This window comes from Orcinus orca, chromosome 1 (genome assembly GCF_937001465.1).
Source record: "Orcinus orca chromosome 1, mOrcOrc1.1, whole genome shotgun sequence".
Lineage (NCBI taxonomy): Eukaryota > Metazoa > Chordata > Mammalia > Artiodactyla > Delphinidae > Orcinus > Orcinus orca.
The window spans coordinates 50,849,176-50,871,675 of NC_064559.1; the positions used below are offsets into that span (position 1 = coordinate 50,849,176).

General features: G+C 37.1%; 1 protein-coding gene across 16 annotated transcripts in view; it reads left to right on the top strand.

Annotated features, from left to right (window-relative positions):
* The window catches only part of ACBD6 (acyl-CoA binding domain containing 6), a 245,080-nt gene that overhangs the window by 95,231 nt on the left and 127,349 nt on the right, over nucleotides 1–22,500 (top strand). For 10 of the 16 annotated variants that reach the window (XM_033428206.2, XM_033428207.2, XM_049700449.1 and 7 more), the window contains one exon: nucleotides 10,568–10,657. In XM_033428206.2, the coding sequence (XP_033284097.1) occupies nucleotides 10,568–10,657 (90 nt within the window). Of the gene's footprint in view, nucleotides 1–1,594; nucleotides 1,648–10,567; nucleotides 10,658–22,500 lie in introns of all 16 variants that reach the window. The other 6 variants (XR_004483306.2, XR_004483307.2, XR_007472641.1 and 3 more) reach the window with 1 other exon arrangement.

The following is a 22,500-nucleotide window of genomic DNA, read 5'->3' on the forward strand; positions in this document are numbered from 1 at the left end:
AATTGAGCATTTAATATGATTCCATTTTCTTTCCTTTCTTAGCCTATCAGTTATGCTTTTTTTGACCTTTTATAGTGGTTGTCCTAGAGTTTGCAATATACATTTATAACTAATCTAAGTCCATTTTCAAATAACATGATACTATCATGGGTAGTGTGAGTGCCTTATAAAAACAAAATATTCCTAATTCCTCCCTCCTGTCCCTTGTATCATTGCTGTCACTCATTTCACTTACATAAAAGCATACATAAACATGTATATATGCATACTATATATGCATGTTTGTATATTAGTACACACATAAGATATATATGATACATAAGCATGTATAATCAAATACATTGTTGCTATTATTTTGAACAAACTGTTCTCTCAGATCAATTAAGAGTAAGAAAAATAAAAGTTTTTATTGTACCTTCACTATTCCTGCTTTGATGCTCCTTCTTTCGTTATGTAGATCAGTTTCTGACCTACATTATTTTCCTTCTCTCTAAAGAATTTCTTTTAACATTTCTTGCAAGGGAGGTGTATTGGCAACAGATTTCCTCAAAATTTGTTTGAGAAAGTCTTTACTTCTCCTTCACTTTTGAAGGATAATTTCTCAGGATACAGAGTTCTAGGTTAGCAGGGGTTTTTCCTCAACAGTTTAAATATGTCACTCCACTCTCTTCTCGCTTGCATGGTTTCTGAGGAGAAGTCTGATGTAATTCTTATCTTTGTTTCTCTATAAACAATATGTTTTTTTTCCTCTGGCTTCTTTCAGGGTTTTTCTCTATCTTTGATTTTCTGTAATTTGAAAATGATATGCCTAGTGTAGTTTTTGAAGCATTTATTTTGCTTGGTGTTCTCTGAGCTTCCTGGATATGTGGCTTGGTGTCTAGCATTAATTTGAGGAAATTCAGTCATTGTTTCAGGTATTCATCTGTTCCTTTCTCTGTTTCTTCTTCTTCTAGTATCGCCATTATGCATACATTGTATCTTTTGTATTTGTCCCATAGCCCTTGGATATTCTGTTCTGGGTTTTCTTTTTTTTTTCCCCCTTTGTTTTCACTTTTTAGTTTTCGAGGATTCTATTGATATATCTTCTAACTCAGAGATTCTTTCTTCAGCCATGTCTGGTATACTAATAAGCCCATCACAGGCATTTTTAAAATTTCTGTTACAGTGGTTTTTTTATCTCTATCATTTCTTTTTGGTTACTAGGATTTCCATTTCTCTGCTTACATTGTCTGTCTGTTCTTGCATGGTGTCTGCTTTATTCATTAGAGCCCTTAGCATATTAATCATAGTTGTTTTAAATTCTCAACCTGTTAATTCCAGCATCTCTGCCCTGTTTCATTCTGATGCTTACTCTGTTTCTTCAGATTGTGGATTTTTTGCCTTTTGGTTTGTCTTGTAATTTTTACTGATAGCTGGACTTGATATATCAGATAAAAGGAACTGCTATGAATAGGCCCTTAGTAATGTGGTGGTGAGGTGTTGGGGAGAGAAAGTGTTCTATGGTCCTATGGTTCGGTCTCAGTTTTGTAGTGAGCCTATGCCTCTGGACTGGGAATCTCACAAATGTTTCTCTTTTTTTTCCCTCCCCCTTTAGTTGGGACAGAATGGCTGGAGTGGACTGGAGTTGGGTATTTTCCTAACCCCCAGGTCAGTTAGGCTCTGATAATACCCCAACAGGTTAGGTGCTGGTTAGCCAGTTTCCCCTGAAGGCAGGCGGTTTTGAGAACAATAGAGCTTTGGCATATTTCAGAATGGTTAATTTCCCTTCCCCCTGCCAGAAGCGTGAGGGGATGTCTCTCTGACATTTATTGTGGGAACCTCGTCAAGCTCCTAGAAGTAAATCTCACACTATTGGGGGGGGTGCGGATAGAGGGGTTGAGTAGATGCCCGTGGAGTTTTTAACCCTCAGAGTTGTCTGCACTGTGCCTCCAGCAATTCATTTATTACGGTCAGGTTTTCTTACCTGGCTCTGGTTCCCCGGCTGGTTTCCACTTGTGAGGCTCTGCTCCAGGATGTCGAATTCATCTATCTGTCTCTCTAGTCTCAGGGGTTTGCCCTGTGTCTTTCCCTTTCTTATGGATCTAAGAATTGTTGATTTTTTTCAGTCTCTTCAGCTTTTTTGTTTGTTTGTTAGGATGGAGTGGCAACTTCCTAGCTCCTTATATATGGAACTGGAAACGAAAAGCCCACTTAACTTTTCACAGTCACTTTTTCACTGGAAATGATTGTGTATGTACTATATTATCCCTGTTAGAATTCTCCATCTTTCAAATAATACTATTTTATACAGTGTGGGTTATGGTTTACAGAGTACTTTCCCCATATTTACAACTCTGTAAGGTACTTTCACTTATTACCGTGTTGTCTTTACAACAGCCCTGTAAGGTAGATGTTATCCTTATTTCACAGACAGGAACTATTTCAGAGATGTACACATTACTTGTTCGAATACATACAACTGCTAAGTGGAAATGCAGGTCTGAGAGAGTGTTCTTTCCACCACTGGATTTAAGAAGGATAATCAATTTCCAGTCGACCTGCTACTGTTGTGCTCTGATTTGCAACAATTTCTTTTATAAAATAGTCAAATCCACCTGTGACCTCTGCAAGGATCATTGGGCAGCAATGATAGGGATAAAATAAATGTCTAGAACTCAAATAGCTTACACTAAACAACACCATTTTTGTGTGAAAATAAAAGTAACACTTGTAAAATATCTTGCTTCTGTCATTTAGTGACTTTGATATAGTACGGTTTCCCAGGTCTTCCAGTTTGTTACCCATGCAGCTGCCTTTCCCCCAAGTCTGCCAGAACACTTGTGTTTCCATGAACAGATGAAGTGCTTACACATTCATAGACTGAGACGCCCAGAATTCAGTTGGGTTCTCTCATTGCTCCAAGCAGATTTCTGCCCTTTCAGCCATGACAACTCAGGCTGGGCTCTAAATACTGATGGCAAGACCTTTTATTATTAATCAGGGATTTGTATGAATTAATTTAAGAACGTGAGGGAGGTGGGAGCTTAAAATTAACATCCTAAATAAAATAAAGGGTACTGCTTCATGACGCTTAAAGCTCTAGCAAATAAAACAAGTTTGCAAGCTTTGATGATGGATTAAAAGTATATAATCTCAAAGTTAAGTTGCTAGCTAAATACTTTTAACCCCTTTATCAGAAAAAAGACATTTCCCTACTATAATAAGTTGGGTAACAATTACAATTTTGAAAGGATATCCTGGTCTTCTAGGTGTTTGTCTAATATTTGAGCTTGAGTTATTTCACTACTCATTGCCTAAGATTCTTTGGAATGGTATACGACTTTATTTAAAATGTTCATTCAGCAGATTCAGCCCAATTTCAGTCTTTCCCTGAGATGATTAAAAATTACATTTATTGCACTTAAAATTTTTTGTGAGCACATAGAGAAATTTTAATTATAGTCATAACATGATAAGCCACATTTGCACTCCCACATATTGAAATAAACATAATTATTATATTGCCTAAAATGCTTAGAATCTATAGCTATCATAGCACATGAACATATATATATATAAAATGCCTTTTAAATAAAATATTCCTATTCTACAATGAAGTTATTTTATTATGCAGAAATATAGTTCCTGGCGTGTATCTTTTATTTAAGTTGTAATTGCTACAGATATAGTAAGGCATATATTTCTAATTTGAGAAAATTACGTGGTGTTTCCTACTGATATGGTAATTAGGACGCTGTCTATATTTCATGTAATAAAAAAAGTTTTGTAGTTATACTTACTTTTCAGGACGCTATAGGTTCCAAGTTTATAGCATCATGGTGTTCTATGTACTCATTTGTTAAATTACAGCTTTTATTAAATTTTTTAATCATTTGCAGAAATGTTTGGAAATTGAGGTGTAGATAATATGAAGAGAAATGTGAAGATCTAAAAGCTTATACATTTTTTAAAATGGTGCTTCAATTTTTATTTTTTGAGTCAGTTAATATAACTCTTCACACATGCCACATATTTATAGTTCTTCCAAGAAAATATCTTGGATGATTTAAATAATTTATAAAGTGTACTTAATATATGAACAGAATATTTCTTATCAATCATCAGGCACATACTATGTCTGCACAATTCTTGTCACACAATTTATATCTCAGATTAGTGCCATATACAGTAGACACTGAATACGTGCTTCTTAGTGATATTTAAATAATATTTTATTTATTTCTAATTAATTTATTTTTGGCTGTGTTGGGTCTTCGTTGTGGTGGGCGAGCTTCTCATTGTGGTGTCTTGTTGCGGAGCACGGGTTTTAGGTGCGTGGGCTTCAGTAGTTGTGGCACACGGGCTCAGTAGTTGTGGCGCACAGGCTCAGTAGTTGTGGCGCACAGGCTCTAGAGCGCAGGCTCAGTAGTTGTGGTGCATGGGCTTAGTTGCTCCGTGGCACGTGGGATCTTCCCAGACCAGGGCTCGAACTCATGTCCCCTGCATTGGCAGGTGGATTCTTAACCACTGTGCCACCAGGGAAGTTCCTTAAATAGCATTTTAAACTTTTACATTAATTTAAATTTGTTTTAGAACAAATGTAGCAATATAATAATATTTGAATGAATTAGATGACATTATTCCAGTGCAGCTATCATCACTGCCCCCAGAAGCATTCATACAATTCATTGGTTTTTCCATAGATTTTTGTCTGTTACACTCAAAAATTCCTCTTTTATTGAGCTGCTACTTTAGTTAAGTTCTTTCTGTTCTTTTGAAGGTCTAATTTTGTATCATTTTCCATATGTTTATTGATTCTTTCAAATACTTTGAAGAAGATCACCTTTCTCTTGACTCCATTCCTTTCTGCACTTGCTTTGTTTTAAATTTGTGGCTCATGTCAGAATACAGTTTACATGCTTTTGGTTTGAGAAACTGCTGCAAAATCTGGCAAAACAGACAGTACTAACCTAACAAAGAAGCAAAAGGTTTAAGAGGCAGAGTCAGTGTACTAAGGCTCAATTTATGCTTCTATTTAAGAAAGGAAGGAAAAAATGCATCCTCTTAAATAGCTTTCTACACTTGAGTATATGTTAGTTTGGTTATGTAGTTGATTAACATATTAATTTAAAGGAACTTTATTCACACTAATAATTGAGAAATGCATTCTAAACTGTCAAATTATGCTCATTTGTATTAATACAGGCAGCACCATTTAAAAATCAAGCCTATGGTAATACTTTACACCAGAAACTTGTACTTAATGCAAAATGAGAAAATAGTGAAAGTCATTTAAATCTTATGAGCTTTGGCAGTATACTTTTTTTTTGAATTTTTTATCATGGTAAAATATACATAACAAAATTCACAGATTTAACCATTTTCAAGTGTACAGTTCTGTGTCATTAAGTACTTTTACATTGTTTAACCATCACCACCGTTTTATCTCCAGAACTTTTTCATCTTCCCCAACTGAAATTCTGGACCTATTAAACACTAACTCCTCATTCCTCCCCTTCCCACAGCCCCTTGCAGCCACCATTCTACTTTCTGTGTCTATGAATCTGACTACTCTAGGTACTTCGTGTAAATGGAATCATACAATCATACACAAGCTCTCTCGAGACTGGCTTATTTCAGTTAGCATAATATCTTCAAGGTTCATCCATGTTATAACATGTCAAAGTTTCCTTCCTTTTTAAAAATGAATGATATTTGTATGTATATACTGCATTTTGTTTATCTAAACATCCATCTGTGGACAGTTGGGTTGCTTTCATATTTTGGCTATTGTGAATAATGTGGCTGTGAATGTGGGTGTGCAAATTTTTGTTTGTTTTTTTCCAACACTTTATTATGAAAATTTGTAAACATACAGGAAAGTTGAAAGAATTTTACAGTGAACATCTATATCCCTACCACTAGATTCTACCACTAGTTATTTTACTATGTTTGCTTTATCAATATCTAGCCGTTTCTCCATCCATCAATTGATCTGTTTTTGATGCATTTCAGAGTATTTTATAGACAATAAATTTTCTTCTAAATGCTTCAGCATACATATCATTAACTAGAGTTCAGTATTAGTTTGGTTTTTCTTTTAAGGTAACATGTATATATACAATGAAATGCACAAATCTGAAGCGCACATTCAATTAATTTTGACAAATGCACATACCTGTGTAACCAAAACTCCTATCAAGATATAGAACGTTACTGTCACCCCAGAAAATTCCCTCATGCCCCATCCCAAGTGGTTCTTTCTCCTAATCGTACAAAGGTAACCACTGTTCTGATAATTCTTCTACCATAGATTGGTTTTGCCTGTTCTAGAACTTTATATAGATGGAATCATAATATGTACTTTTTTGTGTAAGGCTTCTTTCATTTAGCATAGTGTTTTTGAAGTTCATTGATATTGTCATATAGATCAGTATTCTTCCTTTATATTTCTGACTGATATTCCATTGTATGAATATGAATTCATTGTAGTGTATTTATCCATTATCTTCTGATGGACACCTGGCTACCTTATTATTATCACTGGATTACTTATTATTTTATACAGGATGAAGTAATATCTCCCTTGCTTACTCCTTAACCCTTTAGTTACTAACATTATGGCTTAGTAAATGCTTATAAAGGGAGTTTCTTAAGTAGTGTATTTAAAATCCTTCTGAATTCCCTGATAGCTCAGCAATACCATTTCCTTCTACCTTAGATCTTAGCCGGTGAAGGAGATCAAGTGTTCACTTATTTTAAATGTGTATTAGCTTCCATGCTAGCCACATCTTGCGATCATAAACTGCCACCCAGTCCTACTGCTGTCTGAGTTTTTGAAAGAACGTTGTTGGTTCACTAATGAGAGGTGGGTGGAAGTAGGAGGCTTTGTGTAGTTTCTGGTGGTTGCAGGTGGGGGAGTTCTCACTGTAGCCAGCTGCTACAATGGCAGCAGCAAAGGGTAGAAGATAGGGATAGGAGAGAGGAGGCAGAGACACTACAGGTTATTGGTAGCTGAAGTCAATCAATTGTAAGTTGAAACCCAATTTTTTGGAGAGAGAAATTCAAGTCAACCTATTTGCAGTATTTCACTTCGTAATTAGACAGTACTATACCATATCATCTTTGATAAAATGGCAACTCTTAACAAATTTAAACATACCAACTTTGCCATGTTTTTGTCTAATGTATGTATGGGGTACATGCTTTGTTTGTATCTGTTCTCAAAATACCCTAAGAACATCGAGTTATTTTTCATTTAATTTGTGATATCCAGGAGAAATCTAATTTTTAAAAATTCTGCATGGTTTAAGAACAAGTAACAAAGGATATCAAAGAAGCATATAAAATATTAAGACTCACTCTGTATTTTCCAGAAGGTATGAAAGTAATACCACTTAATAGGTTAGCTGCCACCCTGCACTTTCCAAGCACTTTAGAGTCATTCATCTGTCTGAGTTAAGACGGTATTTGCACCCTTGGTTAACAGATGGGAACTCTTTCTTCCCTGCTGTGTTTTACTGTATTTGAATTCCAGAATTTATCCAGAGCTCTCCAAACAGTGCTTGTGGTTTTCTGCTGACCTAACAAAGATTCCTTTTAATAATGGCTTTCCCCACAAATGTCCCAAATAGTTCTGCGATATTCTTTCAGAAGTTATTAAAACTAGAAGCAGACAAACAATTGTCAGCTTTTGTGGTAACAGTAAAAATAAATTTAACTTGAAAATTTGTAAGAGATTATATCATTCATAGAAGATAAAACAATTATGTCTAAAAATAGGTAAAATATCTCATAAGTTTGTATAAAATCTTTAAGCAAATATAAATTTAATGTGCACCTAATTGATGGTTTTCCTTCTGGAAGAGAAATTATGGAATCCTGTATCTAAACTAATTTAGTAAATTTAATAATTGCATTATATTGGTCCATATATGTTTATGGTTAACAAAGAGAAAGGAGAGAAACCACAGGTGTTTATTTACTGATTTTATCAGTAGGGGTTATGAGGATAGATAGATAGATATGCAGATATCTATAGATAGATAGATATCTATAGATAGATATGCAGATATCTATAGATAGATAGATTTCTATAGATAGATAGATATGCAGATATCTTCTTTGCAAATTACTGGTTATTTATTACTTGAACTAATAATCTTAGAGTATGTTTACAGGAACTCTACAATTTGAAGAAGTAAAGAGTTATCACATTCAGATACCTGGTTGTGCTGATCTTTGTTCATTTAAATGCAGGATATTTGAAGGCAAAAATTCCAAAGCCTGATTTACTTTATCTATGCTTATTTACAAGTATGTTTAATCCTGCTCTTGTTTTTGAACTTCTTAATGCTGCATAAAAATATTAATCATTAGGTGGTCTTAATGTAGCTATCTTCAGCCCTTCTGCAGAAAGTCATTATCAGAGAATTCATTCTAATTCAAGGTTAATTAGTGTACCATTAAAATAATGTGTTACAAAAATTAATTACATTTCAGGTCAGAAAACCTGTTAAAAAGCATAGTGTAAATGTCTGAGAGCACATCATCCTCCTTAAAACATTGCTATACAAGTGCCACCCTTCTAGAAAATATATCCAAAGTGAAAATCACTACTGAGGTCCAGTCATAGGTGTTTCGTGTAAAGTAAATTTTTGGCACCACATATGGGAAATTTAAAATATAACTCCCCATTAACAGTAAAATGCGTTGCTTGTCTGCTTTCCCACCGAAACAGCTAAGGATTTATAATTTAGCATTAGTCTATGTAACTCTATTGGGTTAAACCTAAGGAGAAATCAGGAATCTGGTTGAGAAATAGAAATTATCTGTACATCTTGTAGTAAAAATACTAGATATATTAATATTATGTTTTCTTACTTAACTATTAGGTACTTCTGGTAGGTTCCCTGTGTAAGTCTATCAGGCATCATTTTAACTATGTAGTAATTCTTATTAATAATTTAACATAATAGCCATAAAATGTACAGTTAAAATTAGAACTAAGAATGATACAGACTTTGACATTTTATCTGATTATTTTAATGTAAAAGCTGTGAAACAATTACATTGAACTATAAAATATTTTATACATTGGTATTAGTTCTGAGAGTCTAATTAGAATATCTATCTATTCGTATAGAGGGTTTTGAAATTAGTGCTCTAGTAACACTAAATCAGTACACGTTAGAGCTGGAGAACATTTAACATAGGCAACTCTATTCTCTACTCCACAATACATTTTTTACTTGACTTTTAGAATTGTCTCCATTTAAAAAATTTTTAGTGGGCTCTGAGCAAAGTAGTTTTGCTGTTACAATAAACTGTGAATGATTTGCCCACGTTTTAAATTTTTTGCTTCCCTTCCTCTTTGGATTTTGTGTAAGCCTATTGCAAAACAGATATTCACAGGTAAGTAAAAATAAATTGAGCAAATGAAAGAAAAAGAAAAGGACAATTTGTAAGGAAGAAGTTGTCTTACTTTTTGTTTGTTTGTTTCAAGAATAGTTCCTGGTTTGATTAGTTGAACTAATAGGTATGTGAAGAGAGTCTGTAAGGTGAAGTGTGTGAGTTTAGAAAAGCTTTCTTGAAAAGTGCTTTTTACTTTAAAGTCATCTTTGTCCCAGCTTATATCTCCTTAAATCTTTTCTAAAATGACATAAAGCAGGGATTTCAACTTAATTTGGAAAAACATTCCATTCTTTAAAAAATGACATCACTACCACCCTGAAAAAAGTAGTGTTAAGCCATACATCACTCATTTCTTCAGAAAAGCCCTTAGCTTTGGGGGTTTTGTTTATTCTTTGGACTGAGTAGGCTCCTTTCATTAACTAAACCAAGATGTCTGACAGTGGAGAAAAGAATTAACACATTGAGAGTAACCATTCATCCTTGGTAGACAACAGTTAAAATTAATGTTTCATATTTAGTACTTTTGTCTCCTGACAGTTAATATCTATTCTGTTTTACAAGTGGCTTTCACAGTCAGCATTTGAAGACAAACACTAGCAGACTTTACTAATGTTTTGGGGATATTTCAGGGTGTAAATTTGGGATATGAAGGGGAAATGCTTAGTTTCAAAGTGATTAAATTTTCTTACATTTTAAGGAATAAACTTGAGTAAATTTAGATAAACTGCATTTAGATTATGATCTCTACCTCGGTTTAAGTACTTATTTTTTTTTTATCCATAGGATTTTTTTCACCAGAAGTGGACATAATTTAAAACTATCTCTTACCTTTATAGAGTACTTTAAAATTTACAAAGCATTATTTTGTAACTCATTCATTCAACAAATGTTATTGGTATTATTGTTGTTAGTGTTACCCCACGTTGTGGGTGAGGAAGCTGTTCAGGCTGAAGAAAGTCACTGGGCTAGTACAGAACAGATTCCAGAAGTAGAACTCAGGACTTTCTATTGATTTCCAGTCTGCTGATTTTCCCATAGAACATTTTATATCAATCATTCTTAGAATAGTTAATCTACATTTTTGCATATTACTCTGTCTTTCTTCAGACCTTATATCTATTATATGGTCCCACACTGGATTAACAAATTCATTTATCTTTTTCTGTGTTTTTAGGGCAGAGCTCTACTCCATTGGGCTTGTGATCGAGGACATAAGGAACTAGTCACAGTCCTGCTACAACATAGAGCTGATATTAACTGTCAGGTAAGAGTGATGAAAAGGGAGTTTTTTTAAAAAAATTGGGGTAAAATCCACATAAAGTAAAATTTACCATATTAACAATTTTAAAGTGTACAGTCGAGTGGCATTTAACAATGTGCAACCATCACTACTGTCTTGTCCTGCAGCATTTTCATCACCCCAGAAGTACGCTTTGTACCCATTAAGTGGTCACTCCCTATTTCCCCCTCACTCCAGACCTTAGCAACAACTAATCTGCTTTCTCAGTGGATTTGCCTCTTCTAGATATTTCATATAAATGGAGTCATAAAATATGTGGCCTTTGTTTCTGGCTTCCTTCACTTGGCATATTTTCAAGGATTATCCATGTTGTAACATGTAACAGTACTTCATTCCTTTTTTTTTTTTTTTTGAATATTCATTTATTTTTAATGACTTATTAGAACAAATACCTATAGATATCATTATATATATGATATATAAATTAATTATACAATATATCATGTATTAATTATTAAAACATACTCTGGTAAATATTATATATTCAATATGAAACAGGAGGAAAGGGGGCAGGGCACAACCTTTAAAAGAATTACATAGCCCGAGGACACAACATAAACTGATTAGAACAAAATAGGTCCAAGATGGCGGACGAGTCTACTTCCACTAGACCTTGAGCCTCAGTATACACTCATTGTAACACATCAGCAAGCTAAGCGACACACCCACAGGTGCCACAACAGTTCCAAGGATGATCATAAAGGTCAAAAAGTGGGCGGTGGCTCAATTCCTAGAAATCCCCACCCCTTCCCCAAAATAGCTGGAATACTCCTCCCACTCATCAGCGTATGAAATTACTCACCCCTATAAAACTAACAACCCCATACCCTGGTGCTGCCCTCGCCTTCTTTTTTTTTTTTTTTTTATAGGTATACCTGGATTTAATTCTCACTTCTACCGCTTGGTAGCTGGATAGCCTTAGGCAAGTTTCATACCTCCCTGAAATTCACTTAATTCAGTCTGTAAAATGGCATAATAACTTATTATAGCATCCTTTTAGGAATTTTAAATCAGTTCTTGAAATAAAAGTACACAATATATAGACAAGTATGGATTCCTCAATCGATGTTTGACCTTTCATTTCTCCAGTATCCCACCCGCATCAAATAAAGAAAAATACTTTTTAAAATTTACGAATATTTCATTGTTGTAAAGTTAAAGCCGTAAAAATAATCAAATGGCCTACTATCATACCGTTAGAAGAAAAAAAAAAAAAAAAAAGGTGTTCATGAGAGTTCCATATTAGAATACAAGTTTTCCTTAGGCACCTGTTTATGTATGCTATTCTGCTCTTTACAATAAATAATTAAATTTAAAAGACTTAATTCCTCACTTTTAAGACCTTATTAGTTTACAAATTACATATTGACCTATGCTAAATTTTATACCGACCCATGCTAATGAATTCAGTACAGAAAACAAAAAACACTGCACTCAAGCAAACTACATATATATATATATATAACTTATATGAGAATTGCTACTCCAGCTTTCTTTTGGTTTCCATTTGCATGAAATACCTTTTTCCATCCCCTTACTTTCAGTCTGTATGTGTCTCTAGGTCTGAAGTGGGTCTCTTGTAGACAGCAAATATATGGGTCTTGTTTTTGTATCCATTCAGCCAATCTGTGTCTTTTGGTGGGAGCATTTAGTCCATTTACATTTAAGGTAATTATCGATATGTGTGTTCCCATTCCCATTTTCTTAATTGTTTGGGGTTTGTTATTGTAGGTCTTTTCCTTCTTTTGTGTTTCTTGCCTAGAGAAGTTCCTTTAGCAGTTGTTGTAGAGCTGGTTTGGTGGTGCTGAACTCTCTCAGCTTTTGCTTGTCTGTAAAGGTTTTAATTTCTCCATCAAATCTGAATGAGATCCTTGCTGGGTAGAGTAATCTTGGTTGCAGGTTTTTCTCCTTCAACACTTTCAATATGTCCTGCCACTCCCTTCTGGCTTGCAGAGTTTCTGCTGAAAGATCAGCTGTTAACCTTATGGGGATTCCCTTGTGTGTTATTTGTTGTTTTTCCCTTGCTGCTTTTAATATGTTTTCTTTGTATTTAATTTTTGACAGTTTGATTAATATGTGTCTTGGCGTATTTCTCCTTGGATTTATCCTGTATGGGACTCTCTGTGCTTCCTGGACTTGATTAACTATTTCCTTTCCCATATTAGGGAAGTTTTCAACTATAATCTCTTCAAATATTTTCTCAGTCCCTTTCTTTTTCTCTTCTTCTTCTGGAACCCCTATAATTTGAATGTTGGTGCGTTTAATGTTGTCCCAGAGGTCTCTGAGACTGTCCTCAGTTCTTTTCATTCTTTTTTCTTTATTCTGCTCTGCAGTAGTTATTTCCACTATTTTATCTTCCAGGTCACTTATCCGTTCTTCTGCCTCAGTTATTCTGCTATTGATCCCATCTAGAGTACTTTTAATTTCATTTATTGTGTTGTTCATCGTTGCCTGTTTCATCTTTAGTTCTTCTAGGTCCTTGTTAACTGATTCTTGCATTTTGTCCATTCTATTGTCCATTCTATCTCCAAGATTTCGGATCAACCTTACTATCATTATTCTGAATTCTTTTTCAGGTAGACTGCCTATTTCCTCTTCATTTGTTAGGTCTGGTGGGTTTTTATCTTGCTCCTTCATCTGCTGTGTGTTTTTCTGTCTTTTCATTTTGCTTATCTTACTGTGTTTGTGGTCTCCTTTTTTGCAGGCTGAAGGTTCGTAGTTCCTGTTGTTTTTTGTGTCTGTCCCCAGTGGCTAAGGTTGGTTCAGTGGGTTGTGTCGGCTTCCTGGTGGAGGGTACTAGTGCCTGTGTTCTGGTGGATGAGGCTGGATCTTGTCTTTCTGGTGGGCAGGTCCACGTCTGGTGGTGTGTTTTGGGGTGTCTGTAGACTTACTATGATTTTGGGCAGCCTCTCTGCTAATGGGTGGGGTTGTGTTTGTGTCTTGCTAGTTGTTTGGCATAGGATGTCCAGCACTGTAGCTTGCTGGTCGTTGAGTGAAGCTGGGTGCTGGCGTTGAGATGGAGATCTCTCGGAGATTTTTGCTGTTTGATATTATGTGCAGCTGGGAGGCCTCTTGTGGACCAGTGTCCTGAAGTTGGCTCTCCCACCTCAGAGGCACAGCACTGACTCCTGGCTGCAGCACCAAGAGCCTTTCATCCACAGGGCTCCTTAATTTGGGATGATTCGTTGACTATTCAGGTATTCCACAGATGCAGGGTATATCAAGTTGATTGTGGAGCTTTAATCCGCTGCTTCTGAGGCTGCTGGGAGAGATTTCCCTTTCTCTTCTTTGTTCTCACAGCTCCCAGGGGCTCAGCTTTGGATTTGGCCCCGCCTGTGCATGTAGGTCGCCGGAGGGCGTCTGTTCTTTGCTCAGACAGGACGGGGTTAAAGGAGCCGCTGATTCGGAGGCTCTGGCTCACTCAGGCCGGGGGGTAGGGAGGGTCACGGAGTGTGGGGTGGGCCTGCAGCGGCAGAGGCCGGCGTGACGTTGCAGCCTGAGGCGCGCCGTGCGATCTCCCGGGCGAGTTGTCCCTGGATCCCGGGACCCTGGCAGTGGCGGGCTGCACAGGCTCCCCGGAAGGGCGTGTGGCTAGTGACCTGTGTTCGCACACAGGCCTCCCGGTGGCGGCAGCAGCGGCCTTAGCGTCTCATGTCTGTCTCTGGGCTCCGCACTTTTAGCCGCGGCTCGCGCCTGTCCCTGGAGCTCTCTCAAGCAGCGTTCTTAATCCCCTCTCCTCGTGCACCAGGAAACAAAGAGGGACGTAAAAGTCTCTTGCCTCTTCGGCAGGTCCAGACTTTTCCCCGGACTCTCTCCCGGCTAGCCGCGGTGCACTAACGCCCTGCAGGCTGTGTTCACGCCGCCAACCTCAGTCCTCTCCCGGCGCTCCCACAAAAGCCGGAGCCTCAGCTCCCAGTCCCGCCCGCCCCGGCGGGCGAGCAGAAAAGCCTCTCGGTTGGTGAGTTCCGGTCGGCCCGATCCTCTGCGCTGGAATCTGTCCGCTTTGCCCTCCGCACCCCTGTTGCTGTGCCCTCCTCCGCGGCTCCCAAGCTCCCCCACTCCGCCTCCCGAAGTCTCCACCCGCGAAGGGGCTTCCTAGTGTGTGGACACTTTTCCTCCTTCACAGCTCTCTCCCGCTGGTGCAGGACCCGTCCCTATCCTTTTGTCTCTGTTTAGTTTTTTCTTTTGCCCTAACCAGGTACGTGGGGGGTTCCTTGCCTTTTGGGAGGTCTGAGGTCTTCTGCCAGCGTTCAGTAGGTGCTCCGTAGGAGTTGTTCCACGCGTAGATGTATTTCTGGTGTATCTGTGGGGAGGAAGGTGATCTCCGCGTCTTACTCTTCCGCCATCTTCCCGGAACTCCCTTCATTCCTTTTTGTGGCTAAATAATATTCCGTTGTATGGATAGACCACATTTTATCAATTCATCAGTTGATGAGCAGTTGGGTTGTTTCCACCCTTTGGCAGTTGTGAATAATTGCGGTGAACAATTTGTGTACATGTTTTTGTTTAAACACTCGTTTTCAGTTCTTTTGGTTCTGTACCTAGGAGGAGAATTTAAGTTATATGGTAATTTGATGTTTAACTTTTTGAGGAACCTCCAAACTTTTCCACAGGAGCTACACCATTTTACATTCCCGCCAGCAATTCACGAGTGTTCCAGTTTTTCCACTTCTTCGCCAATACACATTATTTTTCTGTTCATTAGCCATTCTAATGGGCATGAAGTGATATCTCATCATGGTATGGATTTGATTTGCATTTCCCTAATGACTAATGATGCTGAGTATCTTTTCATGTACTTGTTGACAGTTTATATGTCTTCTTTGGAAAAATGTCTATTTAAGTGTTTCACCCCTTTTTAAACTGAGTTGTCTTTTATATTTAAGATCTAAAAATTCTTTATATATATTCTGGACATTAGACCATTATCAGATGTATGATTTGCAGATATCTTCTCCCTTTTCGTGGGCTGTTTTTTCGCTTTCTTAATAGTGCCCTTTGGTGCATGTAAAGTTTTTAATTTTGATGAAGTCCAGTGTATCTATTTCCTTTTGTTGGTTGTGCTTTTGGCATCATACCTAAGAAACCTTTGCCAAATCCAAGGTCATTAAGATTTACCCCGAAATTTTCTTTCTTTCTTTTTCTCTCTTTTTTTTTTGACTGTGGCAAAATATATATAACATAAAATTTACCGCCTTAACCATTTTAAGTGTACAGTTCTGTGGCATTAACTACTTTTACGGTGTTTAACCGTCACCACCATTCATCTCTAGAACCTATTCATCTTCTCCAATTGAAACTCTGTACTCATAACTAGCTCCCCATTCCCCACCCCACCCCCTGAGCCCCTGGCAGCCACCATTCTACTTTCTCTCTTCATGAATTTGACTACTGTAGATACCTCATACAAGTAGAATCATACAATATTTGTCCTTTTGTGACTGGCTTATTTCGCTTAGCATAATGTCTTCAAGGTTCGTCCCTGATGTAGCATGTGTCAGAACTTCTTTCCTTTTTAAAACTAAATAATGTTGCATTGTATGTGTATACCATATTTTGTTTATCCAGATATCCATCTACAGACACTTAGGTGACTTTCATCTTTTGGCTGTTGTGATTAATACTTCTATGAATATGGGTAACAAATGTCTGTTTGAATCCTTGCTTTCACTTCTTTGAGTATATACCCAGAAGTGGAATTGCTGGATCATATGGTAATTCTTCGTTTAATGTTTTGAAGAATCACCATACCATTTCCACAGTGGCTGCACCATTCTACCTTCCCATCAACAATGCACAATTGTTCCAGTTTCTCCAAATCCTTACCAACACTTGTTATTTTCTGTATTTCTGATATTAGCCATCCTGGTGGGTGTGAAGTGGTATCTCATTGTGGTTTTAATTTCACTTCCATAATGATTAATGATGTTGAACATTATTAATGTTGAACAATCAGTTTTGGCCATTTGTATATCTTCTTTGGAGAAATGTCTATTCATGTCCTTTGCCCATTCTTTAATTGGGTTGTTTGGGTTTTTTTTGTTGTTAAGCTGTAAGAAGTCTTTATATAGTCTGGATATCACCCCCTTATCAGATGCATGGTTTACAAATATTTTCTCCCGTTCTTTGGGTTTTCTTTCACTCTGCTGATAATAGTGTCCTTTGATGCACAATAGTTTAAAATTTTGATGAAGTTCAACTTATGTATTTTTCCTTTTGTTGCCTGTGTTTTTGGTGTCATATCCAAGAAATCATTGCAAAATGCCATGCCATGAAGCTTTTTCCCAGGTTTTCTTTAAGAGCTTTATGATTTTAGCTTTGTTTTTTGACCCAAGTAAAAGGTAACGTAAGGGTCCAGCTTCATTTTTTTGCATGTGGATATTCAGTTTTCCCAGCGCCATTTATTGAAAGGCTGTCTTTTCTTCACTGAATGGTCCTGACACCCCTTGTCAGAAATCACTTGACCATATATGCAAGAGTTTGGGATCTCTATTCTATTCCATTGGTCTATATGTCTGTCTTTATGCCACTACTACCCTGGTTTGATTACTGTAGCTTTGTAGTAATTTTTGAAATCAGGAAGTGTGAGACTTCCAACTTGTTTTTCTTTTTCAAGATGGTTTTGGCTATTCTGGGTCCCTTAAGTTTCCATATGAATTTTAGGATGGATTTTTCTAATTCTACGAAAAAGTCATTGGGGTTTTGATGGAGGTTGCATTGAATCTATAGATCGATTTGGGGAGTACAGGTTTCCCTTGCTCTCTGAAAGTAAATCATTCCTACGAAACCTTTTGTAAGCCAAAATGATGTAAAGCAAAGAAGCAATTACCTTAGGACACATCTTGCTAACGAACGCACAAAGTAAACTGAGATAAAGCACAGATGCTCACACAGTTAAAAGTTATGGTGGCTTCGTGCTGAGATGCACAGTGTAGTTCCTGGAGAAGGAGCTAGATGGTGCCGCTCTTAGTGCTCAGGGTGCACGCTGCCTCTACAATAGCCAGCTGCAAAACAAAGGGCGAGCGCTGGTTTTGCTTTTCACCTTTTTTTGTAAAAGCAAAAATCGTCTTTAGATTTCTTTCGGTTAGCAAAAACAGGTACTAATGTAGGTCTTTAGTAAAAGTGAAGTGGCATAAAGCAGACTTTTGAAAAGCAAGAGATACCTGTATTGTCATCTTAACAATGGTAAGTCTTCCAATCCATGGAATGGCCTTTTTTGTGTCTCTAATTTCTTTCAGCATTGTTTTATAATTTTCAGTATACAGTACGTTTGCCTCCTTGGTTTAGTTTATTCCTGAGTATTTTATTCTTTTTTGACACTATTGTAAATGAAGCTATTTTCTAAATTTCTTTTTTTGATTATTCATTGTTAGTGTTTAGAAATGCAAGTGATTTTTGTGTGTTGATTCTTTATCCTGCAACTTGGCTGAATTTGCTTATTAGTTCTAACAGCTTTTTGTGGAATCTTAAGGGTTTTCTACATACAAGATATGTTCTCTATGAACAGAGATAATTTTACTTCTTCCTTTCCAACTTGGATGCCTTTTATTTCATCTTCTTGCCTAACTGCTCTGACTAGACCTTCTAGTACTGTGTTGAATAAAAGTAGTAAAAGTGGGCATCCTTGTCTTATTTAGGAGTTTGCTTTTTAATTTAGTATAAATTATACTAAAGATAGATACAAAATGCTTTTCCTTTACATAATATTTGTTGGCATATCCCTTCCACTTTAGTCCCCTCGGCCTCCTGGGCTCACCCTGAACTTTTCATCAAGTCTGAAATTTTCAGTTCTAATTGTACTCTCCAATTCATTTCACTCTAAATCTCTTATTTGGCTTTATGGAAATCCTGAGTCCCTTGACTGATCTGCCTTCTCCCATTTTAGTTCATTTTGTCCACTCTCATGCAATTATCCTCATCTTCATTCCCATTCCCTGTTTTTCACCTGGCAAAATGCTAATTCTGATTACAGTTGCCTGCCTTCTATACATCTACACTCTGGGTCTGGGCAAAGCTAGAAAAAAAAATTACTCAGCCTGGATATTATCATAAATCATGGTATCCATCTTTAATTTTGACTGGCAAGTCTTACGGTCTTTCTTACTCTCACATTTTCCCTTATTTCACAGACAAAATAGAAGACCTCTTTATCTCCAACCTGTCTCTCAGCCAGTAGCTGCAGCAACATATATTTCTTGGACACCCCTCAGACACTTCAAATGCACAGTGTCTAACACTGAACTTACCATCTCTCAACAGCCACCGCCCCCGCCCCCCCGTAATTGGCATCAGCATCCACCCAGTACTCCAGGACTCATCCTTTATTCTTCTCTCATTTTCACACCCACTGAAGTCCTATAGGTTCTGCCTGCTAAGTGTACCTCAAATCTATCCACTTCTCTATTTCAGCATTGCCAACACACAAGCTTATTAAATTATTTCAGCAGCTCTCAACTATATCCCTGCTTCTAATCTTGATGTCCTTCGATACATTTCCCACTTTTCATCTGGAGATTCTTTCTAAAATGCTAATTTTCAGGGGCTTCCCTGGTGGCGCAGAGGTTGAGAATCCGCCTGCCAATGCAGGGGACACGGGTTCGAGCCTTGGTCCGGGAAGATCCCACATGCCGCGGAGCAACTGAGCCCGTGCGCCGCAACTACTGAGCCTCTGCTCTAGAGCCCGCGAGCCACAACTACTGAAGCTCGTGCGCCTAGAGCCCATGCTCTGCAACTAGAGAAGCCACTGCAATGAGAAGTCCACGCACTGCAATGAAGACCCAACACAGCCAAAAATAAATAAATAAATTAGGGAAAAAAAGAATGAAATGCTAATTTTCAAATGTTCTCTTGTTACTTTTATTATTCTAAGGTAAAATCTAAATTTAATTTGCCCTATAAAACCCTTCATGATCTGGACCTTGCTTACCTCTCCACTTATTTCTCAGCACACTCCTAGCTTATGGTATGCTGAGTTCCACTGGTTCTGAAGAACTTGACATGCTGCTCACCTGTTGGCCGCCTTTTTTTTTTTTTGAACATCTTTATAGGAGTGTAATTGCTTTACATTGTTGTGTTAGTTTCTGCTGTATAACAAAGTGAGTCAGCTATATGTATATATATATCCCCATATCCCCTCCCTCTTCAGCCTCCCTCCCACTCTCCCTATTTCACCCCTCTAGATGGTCACAAAGCACCAACCTGATCTCCCTGTTCTATGCAGCTGCTTCCCACTAGCTATGTATTTTACATTTCGTAGTGTATATATGTCAGTGCCATTCTCTCACTTCGTCCCGGCTTATCCTTCCCCTTCCCGTGTCCTCAAGTCTATTTTCTACGTCTGCATCTTTATTCCTGTCCTGCCCCTAGGTTCTTCAGAACCTTTTTAGATTCCATATATATCTGTTAGCATACAGTATTTGTTTTTCTCTTTCTGACTTACTTCATTCTGTATGACAGACTCTAGTCCATCCACCTCACTACAAATAACTCAATTTTGTTTCTTTTTATGGCTGAGTAGTATTACATTGTATATATGAGCCACATCTTCTTTACCCATTCATCTGTCAGTGGACACTTAGGTTGCTTCCATGTCCTGGCTATTGTAAATAGTACTGCAATGAACATTTTGGTACATGACTTTTTTTGAATTATGGTTTTCTCAGGGTATAAGCACAGTAGTGGGATTGCTGGGTGATATGATAGTTCTATTTTTAGTTTTTTAAGGAACCTTCATACTGTTCTCCATAGAGAACAGTATCAACTTACATTCCCACTAACAGTATCAATTTACATTCCCACTAACAGTGCAAGAGTGTTCCCTTTTCTCCACACCCTCTCCAGCATTTATTGTTTATAGATTTTTTTGATGATGGCCATTCTGACTGGTGTGAGGTGATACCTCATTGTAGTTCTGATTTGCATTTCTCTATTAATTAGTGATGTTGAGCATCCTTTTATGTGTTTGTTGGTAGTCTGTATATCTTCTTGGAAGAAATGTATATTTAGGTCTTCTGCCTATTTTGGCATTGGGTTGTTTGTTTTTTTGATATTGAGTTGCATGAGCTGCTTGTATATTTTAGAGATTAATCCTTTGTCAGTTGCTTCATTTGCAAATACTTTCTCCCATTCTGAGGGTTGTCTTTTCGTCTTGTTTATGGTTTCCTTTGCTGTCGAAAGCTTTCAAGTTTCATTAGGTCCCATTTGTTTATTTTTGTTTTTACTTCCATTTCTCTAGGATGTGGGTCAAAAAGGATCTTGCTGTGATATATGTCACAGAGGGTTCTGCCTATGTTTTCCTCTAAGAGTTTTATAGTGTCTGGCCTTACATTTAGGCCTTTAATCCATTTTGAGTTTATTTTTGTGTACAGTGTTAGGGAGTGTTCTAATTTCATTCTTTTACATGTAGCTATCCAGTTTTCCCAGCACCACTTATTCAAGAGGCTGTCTTTTCTCCATTATATATTCTTGCCTCCTTTATCAAAGATAACGTGACCATATGTGCGTGGGTTTATCTCTGGGCTTTCTATCCTGTTCCATTGACCTATATTTCTGTTTTTGTGCCAGTACCATACTGTCTTTATTACTGTAGCTTTGTAGTATAGTCTAAAGTCAGGGAGCCCAATTCCTCCAGCTCCGTTTTTCTTTCTCAAGATTGCTTTGGCTGTTCGAGGTCATTTATGTTTCCATACAAATTGTGACATTTTTTGTTCTAGTTCTCTGAAAAATGCCATTGGTAGTTTGATAGTGATTGCATTAAATCTGTAGATTGCTTTGGGTAGTAGAGTCATTTTCACAATGTTTGATTCTTCCAATCCAAGAACATGGTATATCTCTCCATCTGTTTGTATCAACTTTAATTTCTTTCATTAGTGTCTTATAGTTTTCTGCGTACAGGTCTTTTGTCTGCTTAGGTAGGTTTATTCCTAGGTTTTTTATTCTTTTTGTTGCAGTGGTAAGTGGGAGTGTTTCCTTAATTTCAGTTTCAGTTTTTTCATCACTAGTGTATAGGATTGCAAGAGATATCTGTGCATTAATTTTGTATCCTGCTACTTTACCAGATTCATTGATTAGCTCTAGTAGTTTTCTGGTAGCATCTTTAGGATTCTCTATGTATAGTATTATGTCATCTGCAAACAGTGACAGTTTCACGTCTTCTTTTCTGATTTGGATTCCTTTTATTTCTTTTTTGTCTCTGATTGCTGTGGCTAAAACTTCTAAAACTATGTTGAATAATAGTGGTGAGAGTGGGCAACCTTCTCTTACTCCTGATGTGAGTGGAAATGGTTTCAGTTTTTCACCATTGAGAGCGATGTTGGCTGTGCGTTTGTCATATATAGCCTTTATAAAATGTTGAGGTAAGTTCCCTCTATGCCTACTTTTGGAGAGTTTTTATCATAAATGGGTGTTGAATTTTTTGAAAGCTTTTTCTGCATCTGTTGAGATTATCATATGGTTTTTATTCTTCAGTTTGTTAATATGGTGTATCACATTGATTGATTTGCATATATTCAAGAATCCTTGCATTCCTGGGATAACCCCCACTTTATCATGGTATATGATCCTTTTAATGTGCTTCTGTATTCTGTTTGCTAGTATTTTGTTGAGGATTTTCACATCTATGTTCATTAGTGATACTGGCCTGTAGTTTTCTTTTTTTGTAACATCTTTGTCTGGTTTTGGTATCAGCATGATGGTGGCCTCGTAGAAGGAATTTGGGAGTGTTCCTCCCTCTGCTATATTTTGGAAGAGTTTGAGAAGAATAGGTCTTAACTCTTTTGTAAATGTTTGATAGAATTTGCCTGTGAAGC